Here is a 17,252-nt window from a genome sequence, read left to right as displayed (position 1 = left end):
GTGTTGGTCCCATGTTTCATGAGCTGAAATAAAAAATCCCAGATATTTTCCATACGCACAAAAAGCTTATTCCTCTCAAATTTTGTGCACAAATTTGTTTACATCCCTGTTAGTGAGCTTTTCTCCTTTGTCAAGATAATCCATCCATCTGACAGGTGTGGCATATCAAGAAGCTGATTAAACAGTATGATCATTACATAGGTGCATCTTGTGCTGGGGACAATAAAAGGCCAGTTTAAAATGTGCAGTTTTGTCACACAACACAATGCCACAGATGTCTCAAGTTTTGAGGGAGCGTGCAATTGGTATGCTGACTGCAGGACTGTCCAACAGACGTGTTGCCAGAATTTTTCATGTTAATTTCCCTAACATAAGCCGCATCCAACGTCGTTTTAGAGAATTTGGCAGTACATCCAACCGGCCTCACAACTGCAGACCATGTGTAACCACGCCAGCCCAGGACCTCCACATCCGGCTTCTTCACCTGCGGGATCTGACAGCTGGTGAAACTGAGGAGTATTTCTGTCTGTAATAAAGCACTTTTGGGGGAAAGGGGGAAAAGCTCAGTGGGTGGGCCTGGCTGCCAAGTGGGTGGGCCTATGCCCTCCAAAGCCCACCCATGGCTGCACCCCTGCCCAGTCATGTGAAATCCATAGATTAGGGCCTAATTTATTTATTTAAATTGGCTGAGTTCCTTATATGAACTGTAACTCAGTAAAATCTTTGATATTGGTGCATGTGGCATTTTATATTTTTGTTCAGTATACATTGTACTGAGTGTGAATGTTTAAGCCAGTGGTCTCCAACAGGTAGATCAATTCTGAAAGTACATGCACTTTTTGATGTCTTCCTTTGCAAATTGTCATAAACATTAAGCTGCCGGCTAATATCCAATCAAAGGACATTCCTCCTTTTTCATCACCTCTTCCACTGTTCAAAAGCTCTGTGTATCTAGAGGGCACATTGTACGATAGAAATCGAACTTCTCTCTCTCTCGCTCAGTATGTGGTTTTCTCTGCCATGTAAAAATCATGACCACATAATGAACCTCCTCGGGGTAAAGGCCTGCTAACGCTTAACTCTGTCTCCTCTTTGTCCTTTTCCTCCCGCTCTTCCCCCACTTTCTCCTCCAACTCCTCTTCCTCTCGCTCCTCCTCCCTTCCTCATCAATCCTACTCTTCTCCACCACAAGATGACAAAGACCACCCATTCTCTTCCTGTCTCCGTCTCTTACTCACTCTACATTTCTATGCATCACTGTTTCTCTCTCTCCCTCACACTTCCAATCAGTCTCTCTGTATCATCTGCTTCATACATTTAATTTATATAATAACTTATAATAATAGCTTTCTCCAACTTTACGGAATATAATTCTCTTTGTCTTTCTCTATTTCCCCTGCCCTCCTGTCCTTCCATCTGTGGCACACATTTGTGTTGTTTGACTGAAGTTACTGAAGCACAGATCCTGATTACTACCATGTGAAATGCTCACCCTTCGACACACGCACAGGGATTTGTGCATGTTTATCACTCCCACACATCGGGCCCCAGTGGAGCACACAGGATGACATTGCCATGAGGAACCTTTTTGTTTTTGTCTGGCTGGTGTGTTTTTCAGTCTTAATGAAGGCTGCCTCTCACTGTTGTTACTGCCCCGGAGGTCAGATGGCACATTTTCACAGGTTGACCTCTAACCTGAAAGGTCTGAGCTGCAACACAGACTCACAGCACTCACAGCTCTTGTGGACAGGGTTGTAAGCCCTCAGAGAGAGAGAGAGAGAGCGAAAGAGTGGGAGGGAAGACACATTCACATTCACACTTCAATATAAAAAACTACACTCCGAGCAAGAGCTTATGCAAATGTCATCTTATCACACATACTACCCAAAACGTGTGAAAATAATATATTTTTCATAGCTGTCTATTTACCACCACAAACCAATGCTGGCATTAAGATTGCACTGAATGAGCTGTATAAGGCCATAAGTGAACAGGAAAACGCTCATCCAGAGGCAGTGCTCCTAGTGGCCAGGGACTTTAATGCAGGGAAACTTAAATCCGTTCTACCTAATTTCTACCAGCATGTTAAATGTGCAACCATAGGGAAAAAAACTCTAGACCACCTTTACTCCACACACAGAGACGTATACAAAGCTCTCCCTCGACCTCCATTTGGCAAATCTGACCATAACTCTATCCTCTTGATTCCTGCTTATAAGCAAAAACTAAAGCAGGAAGCACCAGTGACTCTGTTAATAAAAAAGTGGTCAGATGACGCAGATGCTAAGCTACAGGACTGTTTTGCATGCACAGACTGGAACATGTTCCGGGATTCTTCAGATAGCATTGAGGAGAGTACACCACATCAGTCACTGGCTTCATCAATAAGTGCATCGATGATGTTGTCCCCACAGTGACCGTACGTACATACCCCAACCAGAAGCCATGTATTACAGGAAACATCCGCACTGAGCTAAAGGGTAGAGCTGCCGCTTTCAAGGAGTGGGACTCTAACCCGGACGCTTATAAGAAATCCCGCTATGCCCTCCGACGAACCATCAAACAGGCAAAGAGTCAATACAGGACTAAGATTGAATCGTACTACACCAGCTCTGACGCTCGTCGGATGTGCCAGGGCTTGAAAACTATTACAGACTACAAAGGGAAGCACAGCCGCGAGCTGCCCAGTGACACAAGACTTCCAGATTAGCTAAACCACTTCTATGCTCGCTTCAAGGCAAGCAACACTGAAGCATGCATGAGAGCACCAGCTGTTCCGGATGACTATGTGATCACGCTCTCCATAGCCGATGTGAGTAAGACTTTTAAGCAGGTCAACATTCACAAGGCCGCAGGGCCAGACGGATTACCAGGACGTGTACTCCGAGCATGTGCTGACCAACTGGCAAGTGTCTTCACTGACATTTTCAACATGTCCCTGACTGAGTCTGTAATACCAACATGTTTCAAGCAGACCACCATAGTCCCCGTGCCCAAGGACACTAAGATAACCTACCGACCCGTAGCACTGACGTCTGTAGCCATGAAGTGCTTTGAAAGGCTGGTCATGGCTCACATCAACAGCATTATCCCAGAAACCCTAGACCCACTCCAATTTGCATACCGCCCCAACAGATCCACAGATGATGCAATCTCTATTGCACTCTACACTGCCCTTTCCCACCTGGACAAGAGGAACACCTACGTGAGAATGCTATTCATTGACTACAGCTCAGCATTCAACACCATAGTGCCCTCAAAGCTCATCACTAAGCTAAGGATCCTGGGACTAAACCCCTCCCTCTGCAACTGGATCCTGGACTTCCTGACGGGCCGCCCCCAGGTGGTAAGGGTAGGTAACAACACATCTGCCACACTGATCCTCAACACGGGGGCCCCTCAGGGGTGCGTGCTCAGTCCCCTTCCGTACTCCCTGTTCACCCATGACTGCATGGCCAGGCACGACTCCAACACCATCATTAAGTTTGCCAACGACACAACAGTGGTAGGCCTGATCACAGACAGCGATGAGACAGCCTATAGGGAGGAGGTCAGAGACCTGGCTGTGTGGTGCCAGGATAACAACCTCTCCCTCAACGTTACCAACACAAAGGAGATGATTGTGGACTACAGGAAAAAAAAGAGAACTGAGCACGCCCCTATTCTCATCGACGGGGCTGTAGTGGAACAGGTTGAGAGCTTCCACATGTCCACATCATCAACAAACTATCATGGTTCAAACATACCAAGACAGTTGTGAAGAGGGCATGACAAAGCCCATTCCCCCTCAGGAGACTGAAAAGATTTGGCATGGGTCCTCAGATCCTCAAAAAATTCTACAGCTGCACCATCGAGAGCATCCTGACTGGTTACATCACCGCCTGGTATGGCAACTGCTTGGCCTCTGACCGCAAGGCACTACAGAGGGTAGTGCGTATGGCCCAGTACATCACTGGGGCCAAGCTTCCTGCCATCCAGGACCTCTATACCAGGCGGTGTCAGAGGAAGGCCCTCAAAATTGTCAAAGACTCCAGCCACCCTAGTCATAAACTGTTCTCTCTGCTACCGCACGGCAAGCGGTACCGGAGTGCCAAGTCTGTCCAAAATACTTCTCAACAGCTTCTACCCTCAGGCCATAAGACTCCTGAACAGCTAATCATGGCTACCTGGACTATTTGCACTGCCCCCCCACCCCCCACCCCATATTTTTACGCTGCTGCTACTCTGTTAATTATTTATGCATAGTCACTTTAACTCTACCCACACATACATATTACTTCAACTACCTCAACTAGCCGGTGCCCCCGCACATTGACTCTGCACCGGTACCCCCCTGTATATATAGCCTCCCTACTGTTATTTTATTTTACTTCTGCTCTTTTTTTCTCAACACTTTTTTGTTGTTTTATTTTACTTTTTTTATTAAAAATAAATGCACTGTTGGTTAAGGGCTGTAAGTAAGCATTTCACTGTAATGTCTGCACCTGTTGTATTCGGCGCATGTGGCCAATAAAATTTGATTTGAGAAGAACCATTTGCATAGGTTTCCGCTCTTTGAGTGTAGTTCTTGATATGGATATGTGAATATATATTTTCCGTTGTGGGTTCATACTCCAGGGTGTGCATGTACCTTTTCATCTCTCTGTCCTCTGTTGGGCCACACCCCAGCCTGCCCCCTTTCCTGACTCAGTTTAGCCAAGGGTCAGTGGTTTATCATTGCTTCCATGTGTGGCCCAGTGTGGGATGTCTGGAGGTCAGGACAACCACAGGGAATCCCCTGAGACTGCTCCTCCTCAGCTTGGAGCTCCTTCCCTGGGCTTGGCCATCGCAGGCTCAGCCCTCGGGGCCAGACAATCATAATTAGGGGAGATGTCTCTTAGGAGCTGGCCTTTCCTGCCCTCCGTCTCTAGAGATGTGTTCCAACAATACAGGCCCAAAATACATCATTAAAAGAGGTTGCTAGAACTGTGCAGTTGAGGTGTCAGGCTAGTTAATATATTCTTGCTGTGTGTGTGTGTGTGTGTGTGTGTGTGTGTGTGTGTGTGTGTGTGTGTGTGTGTGTGTGTGTGTGTGTGTGTGTGTGTGTGTGTGTGTGTGTGTGTGTGTGTGTGTGTGTGTGTGTGTGTGTGTGTGTGTGTGTGTGTGTCTGTGTGTGTGTGTGTGTGTGTGTGTTATGTCTCCTACCTAATTTGTACCTTTTTGTTTCCCAGGGTCCCGTTCTATTCTAGAAGACACATGGACTAAAATAAATAGGGCCACCAGGTGAGGTAAGTTGTGGAAAATACAATAAGATAAACACACACACCAATACAAAAAGCTTTGAAAAGACATGGGGATTTCTCCCTTTAACCAAAAGCACTTTAGGTGAAGACTGTCACCTTTGACCTCTCACCTCTGCAGGCCCTCTGGCTGTCCTTTGCTGTGACCTGGCCTCTGACTGCTGATTGGAGCCGGCCTGGTGTTCGTATAGGTGTGTGTGAGGAGATGAAGTCCAGTATGCGTCAGTGGCGGAGGCTGGTGTTAGTGGGCATGTTGGCATGGGCCCTCCTCTTCCTGGCTCTGCTATCCTACTTCCTGGACGCCCGTGTGGACAACGAGGCCCTGACCTCCGCTGGCTCCTCGCTCTCCCAGCACCCCGACACGCGCCGCTTGTCCTCCATTCAAGCCGCCTCCCACCAGCAGCGCCATTCCATCATGGGCTCCCGACACGAACCCGCCTACACCACCTTTACCACCATCTACCCCAACCCAGACCCTAACTCTAACCATTACCCAGACTCAGAAGCAGAGCCTAGCCCCACTTCCACCACCCCAGAACCTGGCCTGGAGCTGAGCCAGAGCCCAGACAGCGGTCCCTACGGGACCAGCCAGGAGGGGGAGGGGGGCAGCCGACAGCAGCAGGACTACCTGGACCCCCAGACCCTGGCTGCATGGTCCTCCTTCGGCACGGAGAACGTGGGTTCCCACTCCGACCAGACAGTGACCCGTAGCCGCGAGAGAACCACCTGGACCGCCTCCGATGCTGACCGGGGGCCCAACCGAATAACGCGCAGATCCTCACGTGAGGACGGAGAGGCGGAGGAGGGGGTTCAGACGAACAACAGCCACAGGAGGAGGACTACAGTGTGGGGGCGTGGGGGGAAGAGAGAGGGGTGGGGAAAAGAGGAGAATGATTTAGAAGAATACTACTTCTCCAAGTCGGCCTCTGTGGTCCAGCGACTTTGGCGGGGAAGTGTCTCCTCTGGAATGCTGTCCCCGCGGCTGCAGCGCGCCATGCGTGACTACCTGAGTGCCAACAAGCACCACGTGGCTTATAAAGGAGGCAGGCGGGCCGCCCAGAGCTCCAGGGAACTGCTGTGTGAGCTGAAGGACCAGGCCAGGCTGAGGACACTGGACGGGTCCGAGCAGCCCTTCTCCTCGCTGGGCTGGGCCCACCTTGTGCCGCGCCTGGCCCTGGAGCAGCTCTACAGACAGGGTGGCCAGAGGGGCTTCAGGAGCTGTGCTGTGGTGACCTCCGCTGGGGCTATTCTGCACTCAGGCCTGGGGAAGGAGATCGGTGAGTGAAGGCTAGAGGGAGGGGAGAGGACAGGGGATGGGAGGGGATAGGGAAGATGGAGATGGAGGGAGGGCAGGGGGAGGGAGGTATGCAGGTTAAACGGGAGGAAGGGATTGAAGGTGAACTGGGATATGATGGCTGAAATTTCTTGAAGCTTTTATCGGTACAGTAAATTGAAAAAACAAACACTTTGTTTTACCTAATGCCCTGATAAATAGGACCCTGGTCTTGCCTATGTGTGACTGTGTGTATGTCAGAGTGTGAAATACAGCATTGATCCTGAGCTGTTTTCTCTGTGACAACCCTGTCTCTGTGGCAGTCTGTCTATGAGAGGGGAGAATGATGTCTCTTTACGAAGTGACATCCACAGCATTGATTGGAAAGTACATTTGTCATGTAACGCTATCGACTTCCCAATTCGCCCCACAGCGTTAGTGTTAGCTTAGCGTAGCGCAGTGATGTGACATTTTGGCTTGGGCTCTAAACTGTCTCACACATCAAGTAATAGACATCTGTCACACTGTAGTAACAATCTCTATGATTGGCTGAAAGGGCTTTGGCATAAGTCATTCAAAGCCAATCAGATCTCCAGAAGGGTCTTGAGGAGTTAGTTTGGAGATCCTCTATATACTGTACCTCTAGAATACTTTGGCTGACTGCATTGCAGCTTGTCTTTGTGTGTGTTCTGTTTTCTGTGTTGGCGTCTCTATGTGGGCATGGGGAGAGTGAACTCGGGGCCAGCTGGCTGACTTGTTTAATTGTATAGATTAGCAGGAAATCAAACCATATTGATCTCACTTAGTTACGCCACATCTGCCCAATGCTGAGGTGTTTCTGGAAATACCTTCCTATCTTCCCATCCTTTCCTTCATGTCAAAGTGTGTGTGTGTGTGTGTGTGTGTGTGTGTGTGTGTGTGTGTGTGTGTGTGTGTGTGTGTGTGTGTGTGTGTGTGTGTGTGTGTGTGTGTGTGTGTGTGTGTGTGTGTGTGTGTGTGTGTGTGTGTGTGTGTGTGTGAGCATGTGAGTGTATGTATGAGGTTATAGTCAATAAGGTGAGAGGTTTGTGAATCTGTAGTTGGACATCTGTACCAGACTGTAATGTTTCACTGGCACCGTGTGGTGAATTGGCTGAATAACACCCTCAACGGCCTTCTACATTCCTCACTGCTCTCTCCCTCCACAGCTCTCCAACCCCCCCCCCAAATCTGTACCAATCATAGATGTATGTTTCACAAGTTTGGACAGTAAACTAGAGTAGAGTTCAGTACAGCACAGTATAATACAGTACAATACAGTAAATTATACTGTGATCTACTCTAGTATGCTCTACTGTACTTAACTCGACTTTACAGTACTGTATTGTACTGACCTCTACTCTAATTTCCTTTACTGTACTGTGCTCTACTGCACTGTACTGTCCAAACTTGTAAAACAGACATCTATGATTTTATCTGTAAAAGGACCCGTAAGTAAGCATTTCGCTGTTCATTTACACCTGTTGTTTAAGAAGCATGTAACAAATAACATATCTTTTTTTTTATTGGTTCATATTTTAGGTGTATTTTTTGCCTTATTCCGTTTAGTTTTTCCCCAAATTCTGTTTTCTCTTTTTAGTTTTTCCAGGTTTCAGATTTTTCACAGGTTTTTTAATTGTTTTTTGCTCTCAAAATAGAAAAATAGAAAACACAAAATTAGATGTTGTAAGTCAACAACAATGCTTAAACCACATCAGGAGACCACTTTTGAAGTCTGGGAAAAATCAAATATATTTTTAATTTTGGGTGTAGATACCCTTTAATTCAGACTTATTTAAGCGTGTGATTGTAGAGTTTGCTAAACAAATCACCACTGGATTGATGCAAATAATAATGATATCATTCTGCCAGGTAGGCATATGCTACTTTGTAGTTAACATTTAATTGAGCAGGTTTTTGGGAAAGCCTTTCCATCTACCAGAAGACGGTTATTAGCATAATCGCTAACGGCTACACAAAGTGGTAGACAAAAACACACTCACAGACATGGGCATTCCCGCGTCTCCTTAGAAAGTTTAAGGAAAATACGAATCACTGATGCATTTTGTTCATGTCTTTTGATAATCTTTGGCAAATGAATACATTTTCTAATAAATTCAATACTTTTAGTGGATTTCCTACTAAGTTCAAAATATTTTTGAATATTGTTGAATTCCGTTTTAATGTCTGGATTCCGTGATTCCGTCCACGTTCACCGCATCGCGGATTTTATAGGGCCCTAATATTTGGACTGACCAAATTTCAACTACTTTTCAACGTCCATGGACTTCCGGTGTCCGTCGGTGCTCAGTGGGTGAGGAGGCTGGTTACAGTAAATGGAAAGAGAGGGGGCTCATGGGTAGGTGTCAGTAAGAGCTGGGAGAGGTATCATTAACTGGAGTGAGAGAGGGACGGGGGAGAGAGAGAGAGGGAGGGGTTGTCCAGACTGTTTTCACACTCTTGTTTGACCACCACGCAACAGAAAGAGAAAGAAAACAGTTCAGCTGAATTTAACAGTATGCCAGAGGACAGTAGCAGGTGACCGAACTGTGGTTTGTGACTACTATGATTTCCCATTGTAGCCAATTCAGTTGCAGTCATTCTGTTAGTTTATTTGGTAATTCTGTTACCGATTTGGCCAAACTAAATATAAATGTTGATATTAGTTGGCAGGGGTCTTTACTTCAACATTATTGTGTTTTGATGTATTTCTAATACCTTAAGACTTTTTCTGCTAAACGTTTTCTAACACCCCTTTTCCATCTGTTTGACCTGAAATCAAAGCCTTTGCTTATTCCTAATTTTTAGGATGGAAAATGGTTGAAAAATGTTTATATATGCCTTAAGTTCTCAAAAATATAGACTCAGCTTTCTTTTGTCTTTTTTTAATGTATTTTATTTTTGTCTTAAAAAAAAAAAAAAATCCAGATACAAACTTATACATACGAATAACAACTTACAGACCCACACGAACATTGACTACATCTCATCTGTCCAGACCCACATGCTCACATCCCCATCCCTAGTGCCTGCATTATTGTTTGCCACTTGGCATTAAATTGAACCAACTCGTTTTTTTTCGGTCACCCCATGCTATTTCAATAATTCAATAATAAATAATTCGATTTTTCCATTGTGAAAATTGATTTCCAAGTTTTTAGGATACATTTTTTCAAGATGAGTGATGAGAAGAGAATCGTCTAGCCCATTGGGTATCTCACTACACCCCCAAATGCCATGTCTTGAAATATGCAGACAGACGGATTAAAAGTAAATTGACATTTTAATAGTTCTGACAGCTAACTTTATAGCGCCGCCCATAACTTTTGAACTTTATAACATTCCCAGAAAATTTTGAAATGTTTCTCTTGTATAATACATTCTATACATTAGTTTATACTGGATTAAGCGTACATTTTCGTTAACTGTAATTTCGTTAGTTATGCTCCAACTTTCCCTCCATCTTGTACCAACATCAGTTATTTTTAAGTCTTGGTTCGAATATTTTATATATTTTTCTAAGAGATTGGAAGTTGGATATGCTCTCTGCAAGGTTTTGTATATCTTCCCTATTATATGAACATCCTTTTCTGACTCAAAATAAGATTCCCTCAAGCTTGCTCTGATGTCCAAATGTTTTCAAATCTAAATTTTGTGATATGTAACTTTTAAGTTGCATGTATTTGAAACTATCTACATTGGTCAGTCCAAAATTACTTTTTAATTATGTAATGTAAATAAATGTATTTCCTGTTACCAAGTCATGCCTTTAGTTTTCCATGTGGACCAATTTATCGGTGAATTCTGAAAACCTATCCTATGATTGTTCCATAACGTTGTGTTTTTAGGGAGTGATATTGGTTCTTGTAGAATACGTTTAACTTTCTTTCATATTGTTAGCTTTCATTTGACACCAAATGTGATGTGCCCTTATGAACTTCACGTTACTGCTCATGGCGCCTTCGACATGGAAATGCCCATATTGCTTGTACTTGACTGTTCATTTTAGATCTGGGAAGTACACTACAGTTCAAAAGTTTGGGGTCACTTAGAAATGTCCTTGTTTTCCATGAAAACATACATAGGAAATGTAGTCATTGACATGGTTAGAAATAATGATTTTTAATATAAATAATAATTGTGTCCTTCAAACTTTGCTTTCGTCAAATAATCCTCCATTTGCAGCAATTACAGCTTTGCAGACCTTTGGCATTCTAGTTATCAATTTGTTGAGGTAATCTGAAGAGATTTCACCGCATGCTTCCTGAAGCACCTCCCACAAGTTGGATTGGCTTGATGGGCACTTCTTACGTACGATACGGTCAAGCTGCTCCCACACAGCTCAATAGGGTTGAGATCCGGTGACTGTGCTGGCCACTCCATTATAGACAGAATACCAGCTGACTGATTCTTCCCTAAATAGTTATTGCATAGTTTGGAGCTGTACTTTGGGTCATTGTCCTGTTGTAGGAGGAAATTTGCTCCATTCAAGCGCCATCCACAGGGTATGGCATGGCGTTGGAAAATGGAGTGATAGCCTTCTTCAAGATCCCTTTTACCCTGTACAAATCTCCCACTTTACCACCACCTCAGCACCCCCAGACCATCACATTGCCTCCACCATGCTTGACAAGCACTCCTCCAGCATCTTTTCATTTAGTCTGCGTCTCACAAATGTTCTTCTTTGTGATCCGATCACCTGAAACTTCGATTTATCTGTCCATAACACTTTTTCCCAATCTTCCTCTGTCCAGTGTGTGTTCTTTTACCCATCTTAATCTTTTATTTTTATTGGCCAGTCTGAGATATGGCTTTTTCTTTGCAAATCTGCCTAGAAGGTCAGCATCCCGGAGTCGCCTCTTCACTGTTGACGTTGAGACTGGTGTTTTGCGGGTACTGTTTAATGAAGCTGCCAGTTGAAGACCTGTGAGGCGTCTGTTTCTCAAACTAGACACACTCATTTATTTGTCCTCTTGCTCAGTTGTGCGCCGGGGCCTCCCACTCCTCTTTCTATTCTGGTTAGAGCCAGTTTGCGCTGTTCTGTGAAGGGAGTAGTACACAGTGTTGTGCGAGATCTTCAGTTTCTTGGCAATTTCTCGCATGGAATAGCCTTAATTTCTCAGAACAAGAATAGACTGACGAGTTTCAGAAGAAAGTTATTTGTTTCTGGCCATTTTGATTCTGTAATCGAACCCACAACTGCTGATGCTTCAGATACTCAACTAGACTCAAGAAGGCCAGTTGTATTGCTTCTTTAATCAGCACAACAGTTTTCAGCTGTGCTAACATCATTGCAAAAGGGTTTTCTAAAGATCAATTAGCCTTTTAAAATGATAAACTTGCCATTGGAACACAGGACTGATGTTTGCTGATAATGGGCCTCTGTACGCCTCTGTAGATATTCCATTAAAAATTAGCAATTTCCAGCTACAATAGCCATTTACAACATTAACAATGTCTACACTGTATTTCTGATCAATTTGATGTTATTTTAATGGACAATTTGTTTTAGTTTCTTTCGAAAACAAGGACATTTCTAAGTGACCCCAAACTTTTGAACGGTAGTGTGCCTTTTGAGATGGGGGCTGCCTGGGGATCCAGTAATAGTACTTTAACAATATTGGTGCTCTGAAAAATAAATGGTCCTGTCCATCAGCCATACTAAATCAAATCAAATCAAATTTTATTTGTCACATACACGTGTTTAGCAGATGTTATAGCGGGTGTAGCGAAATGCTTGTGCTTCTAGCTCCGACAGTGCAGTAATATCTAACAAGTAATATCTAACAATTTCACAACATATACCTAATACACACAAAACTAGTAAGGAATGGAATTTAAGAAAATATACATATATGGACAAGCAATGACAGAGCGGCATGGACTAAGATACAGTAGAATATTATAGAATAGAATGCAGTATATACATATGAGATGAGTAGTGCAAGATATGTAAACATTATTAAAGTGACTGTAAATATTGTTAAAGTGACTAGTGTTCCATTTCTTAAAGTGGCCAGTGATTTCAATAGGCAGCAGCAGCCTCTAATGTGCTAGTGATGGCTATTTAACAGTCTGATGGCCTTGAGATAGAAGAAGTTTTTCATTCTCTCGGTCCCAGCTTTGATGCACCTGTACTGACCTCGCCTTCTGGATGATAGCGGGGTGAACAGGCAGTGGCTCGGGTGGTTGATGTCCTTGATGATCTTAAAGGCCTACCTGTGACATCGGGTGCTGTATGTGTCTTGGAGGGCGGGTAGTTTGCCCCCGGTAATGCGTTCGGCAGACCGCACCACCCTCTGGAGAGCCCTGTGGTTGCGGGCGGTGCAGTTGCCGTACCAGGTGGTGATACAGCCCGACAGGATGCTCTCAATTGTGCATCTGTAAAAGTTTGTGAGGGTTTTAGGTGCCAAGCTGGATTTCTTCAGCCTCCTGAGGTTGAAGAGGCGCTGTTGCGCCTTCTTCACCACACTGTCTGTGTGGGTGGACCATTTCAGTTTGTCGGTGATGTGTACGCCAAGGAACTTGAAGCTTTCCACCTTCTCCACTGCGGTCCCATCGATGTGGATAGGGGGGTGCACCCTCTGCTGTTTCCACGATCATCTCCTTTGTTTTGATGACGTTGAGTGAGAGGTTATTTTCCTGGCACCACACTCCCAGAGCCCTCACCTCTTCCCTGTATGCGGTCTCGTCATTGTTGGTAATCAAGCCTACTACTGTTGTGTCGTCTGCAAACTTGATGATTGAGTTGGAGGCGTGCTTGGCCACGCAGTCATGGGTGAACAGGGAGTACAGGAGGGGGCTGAGCACGCACCCATGTGCCTTATGGGGCCCCAGTGTTGAGGATCAGCGAAGTGGAGATGTTGTTTCCTACCTTCACCACCTGGGGGTGGCCCGTCAGGAAGTCCAGGACCCAGTTGTATAGGGCGGGGTTCAGACCCAGGGCCTCGAGCTTGATGATGCGCTTGGAGGGTACTATGTTGTTGAATGCTGAGCTATAGTCAATGAACAGCATTCTTTCATAGGTATTCCTCTTGTCCAGATGGGATAGGGCAGTGTGCAGTGTGATGGCGATTGCATCGTCTGTGGATCTATTGGGGCGGTAAGCAAATTGAAGTGGGTCTAGGGTGACAGGTAAGGTAGAGGTGAAATGATCCTTGACTACTAGCTAGAGGACGAAAACCACACATTTCAATGTCAGTGAGAACTTGGTGTCCTAAGGGGTTAAACTGAGTGTCGATCTATTGAATGCCAATACACAAACTGATGGTTGACTGGTGTCATTGATGAAGTGTCGGGTAGCTTTGCTGTGGAAGCCCATCCGTTGACGTGTCAGATCAACCATAGAGGATCATACATCCATGTGTCATGTAGCCCTGCTGAAGTCTAAATGGACTGATCGACCAGTGGAGAGGGACTGATTTAAAAGTGTCTGAGCTTAGCCATGACCATCAATCATAACATTGTGTGTGTGACCATGTACACTGAGTGTACAAAACATTAGGAACATGTTCTTTCCATGACATAAACTGACCAGGTAAATCCAGGTGAAAGCTATGATCGCTTATTGATGTCACTTGTTAAATCCACTTCAATCAGTGTAGATAAAGGGGAGGAGATGGGTTAAAAATGATTTTTATGCCTTGAGACAATTGAGACATGGATTGTGTATGTGTGCCATTCAGAGGGTGAATGGGCAAGACAAAATATTTAAGTGCGTTTGAAAAGGTTAGGTGCCAGTCATACCGGTTTGAGTGTGTCAAGAACTGCAACGCTGCTGGGTTTTTCACACTTAACAGTTTCCCGTGTGTATCAAGAATGGTCCACCACCCAAAGGACTTCCATCCAACTTGACACAACGGGGGGAAGCATTGGAGTCAACATGGGCCAGCATCCCTGTGGAACGCTTTCGACACCTTGTAGAGTCCATGCCCCGACAAATTCAGGCTGTTCTGAGGGCAAAAGTGGTGCAATTGAATATTAGGACGGTGTTCCTAATGTTTTGTACACTGAGTGTATGTGTACACTTCCTTGTGTTTGTTTGTTTGTGTGTGTGTGTGTGTGTGTGTGTGTGTGTGTGTGTGTGTGTGTGTGTGTGTGTGTGTGTGTGTGTGTGTGTGTGTGTGTGTGTGTTGATGCCTATGTATGTGCGTGCGTGAAGGTGTGTGTGTGTGAAGGCCAGTAGAAGGACACACTGCCTGTTTCTATGCTATGTACTAGCCTGTTGGTAGTGTGGAGACTGGACTGGGCTCAGTCTGAAAGCTTTGTTTCCTGGTGATGATGATCATAGAATTCATACTAGTAGAGCAGGTGCCTGTGAAAGTCCCTTCAGTTACACACGTTGACCACTAGAGAATACTCTTTCTGTGTCTGTGAGTAGTGATACTTTCATGTACTGTTGCATCAAAGCACAGAGCTGAATCCTGTACTTGGTTGCTCATTTACCGGATTGTCCATGTCAAATGGCCATTCACAGTGATCGGTCATTCAGTTAGTGTTTTGACTATGGCTGAAAGCAGAGGGCTTCTTCTGACTGTATGGATTGGAGAGGGGAGAGGAGCAGTCAGGGTGAAGTGGAAAAGGTCAGAGAGACTTACAAGTGAAGAGATTCAGCTTCACTGCCAGACTCTCAGGGTATCACTAGAGGTTAAGTAGATGCAGGCAGGCAGGTAGGCAGACTCAGCGCCAAGACCAATTAAACCATTGTATTTGGCCAGAGTAAACACTGTGCAAAGACAGACTATTGGATGTAATCTAGGGGCTTGTCATTTATGAGCACTTGATTGATTTTCTGTTTCTGAGGTGGCCTCTGATATTTGGCTGCCAAAACTTGATTGTCTTAGTTAAGTAACACTTGATTGACTTAGCAGAGTGACATTTAAATGTTTTCATTGAATGACACTGACTTTATTTCTGATGTGTTTTCTCTGTCTGTCCTGCCCCCCAGATTCCCATGATGCAGTTCTGCGGTTCAACGCAGCGCCTACAGAGGGCTACGTGAGGGATGTGGGGAACAAGACCACCATCCGCATCATCAACTCACAGGTGTGTGTCATAAGACTAACATGCATGTCACAACCTAAGAGGCACTACAACAGGCTTCACAACACAGCATGAATATGTGCCCGAAATCAAGTGCCATGTCTGAGTAAGTGGTTCAGCATTTTGAATAGGTCATTACTAATTCAAACACACAACAACAAGCATCCACATGAGCCTGATTTGCATATGAATGTGATTAATTCAAAGCAGGCACACGTGTAATGATCGTGTGTGTGTGTGTGTGTGTGTGTGTGTGTGTGTGTGTGTGTGTGTGTGTGTGTGTGTGAACCAGCTGTCCTCCAGTATTAGGTAGGCAGTGAGTGATCACCCTTAACCATTATGAGTAAGTGGGCTATCACCACAGTTCCAGTTCAGTCATCTTCTCCCAGTGAAGAAGCCATCTTCTCCCACTCTCAGCACAGAGAACAACATGCAGTAAAGACACACACACACACACACACACACACACACACACACACACACACACACACACACACACACACACACACACACACACACACACACACACACACACACACACACACACACACAGTAGCACATTCTACTACTGTCACACTAACAATCAAAGCAACCGCAGAGCTCATTCTACTGTGTACCCACAGCTCCCATGGAGAGAGCGAGTGTGTGTTTTCATGTGTGCGGGCACTGCAGTGCTGCATCTAGTTTCATGTATAACCTTTGACCCCTCCCCTTTACAGATCCTGGCCGATCCCAAGCACCGCTTTAACACCAGCTCCCTGTATAAGAAGGTGACTCTGGTGGCCTGGGACCCTGCTCCGTACGCTGTCAACCTGCACAAGGTGTGTGGGAGTGTTTGTTTGTGTGTATGTGTGTGTTTGTGTCCTCTTTCCCCCCTCTCTCTCTCTCACTCTCTCTTTCTCTCTCGCTCTCTCTCGCGCTCTCTCTTTGAGTAGAGGTGCATGCTCAGTCACAAGTCCCGGGGAAAATGACGAAGCCGTGATGATCATTGTGATAGGAGAATAAGAGACTTCCTGTAGGATAAAGGAGTGTAGAGATTACCTGTTCACCAAGAGTCCAATCCAGTTGTTCTGTAGACATAATGGGACCCATGTCATCCCAAAAGTTATACTTTTGACTCATCTGTCCATAGAACATTCTTCCAAGACTCTTGATGATCTTCCAGGTGCTTTTTGGCAAACTTCAGTCAACTTTTTGGACGAGATGGGTCCCATAATGTCTGGCGAAAACCAAACACTGCATTCCACAGTAAGAACCTCATACCAACGGTCAAGCATGGTGGTGGTAGTGTGATGGTTTGGGGATGCTTTGCTGCCTCAGGACCTGGACGACTTGCCTTAATAGAAGGAATCATGAATTCTGCTCTGTATCAGAGAATTCTACAGGAGAATGTCAGGCCATCTGTCTGAGAGCTGAAGCTGAAGTGCAGCTGGGTCATGCAGCAAGACAATGATCCAAAACACACAATCAAGTCTACATGAAAATTGTTAAAAAGCAACAAATTTGAAGTTTTGGAATGGCCTAGTTAAAGTCCAGACCTAATCCCAATTGAGATGTTGTGGCAGGACTTGAAACGAGCAGTTCATGCTTGAAAACCCACAGATGTCGCTGAGTTAAAGCAGTTCTGCATGCAAGAGTGG

General features: G+C 45.1%; 1 protein-coding gene across 2 annotated transcripts in view; it reads left to right on the top strand.

The window, feature by feature from the left end:
* Positions 1 to 17,252, top strand: part of LOC121554222 (beta-galactoside alpha-2,6-sialyltransferase 2-like) — a 55,600-nt gene that overhangs the window by 29,596 nt on the left and 8,752 nt on the right. The window contains exons 2-5 of one of the 2 annotated variants that reach the window (XM_041867709.2): positions 5,211 to 5,262; positions 5,401 to 6,556; positions 15,518 to 15,615; positions 16,332 to 16,433. In XM_041867709.2, coding sequence (XP_041723643.1) covers positions 5,485 to 6,556; positions 15,518 to 15,615; positions 16,332 to 16,433 — 1,272 coding nt within the window. In that variant the 5' untranslated portion in view covers positions 5,211 to 5,262; positions 5,401 to 5,484. Of the gene's footprint in view, positions 1 to 5,210; positions 5,268 to 5,400; positions 6,557 to 15,517; positions 15,616 to 16,331; positions 16,434 to 17,252 lie in introns of both variants that reach the window. The other variant, XM_041867703.2, reaches the window with a different exon arrangement.

The sequence above is a fragment of the Coregonus clupeaformis genome, chromosome 4 (genome assembly GCF_020615455.1).
Source record: "Coregonus clupeaformis isolate EN_2021a chromosome 4, ASM2061545v1, whole genome shotgun sequence".
NCBI classification, from domain to species: Eukaryota; Metazoa; Chordata; class Actinopteri; order Salmoniformes; family Salmonidae; genus Coregonus; species Coregonus clupeaformis.
Note: the sequence above shows the minus strand (reverse complement) of the source record. Positions and strands in the feature narration are given on the sequence as shown.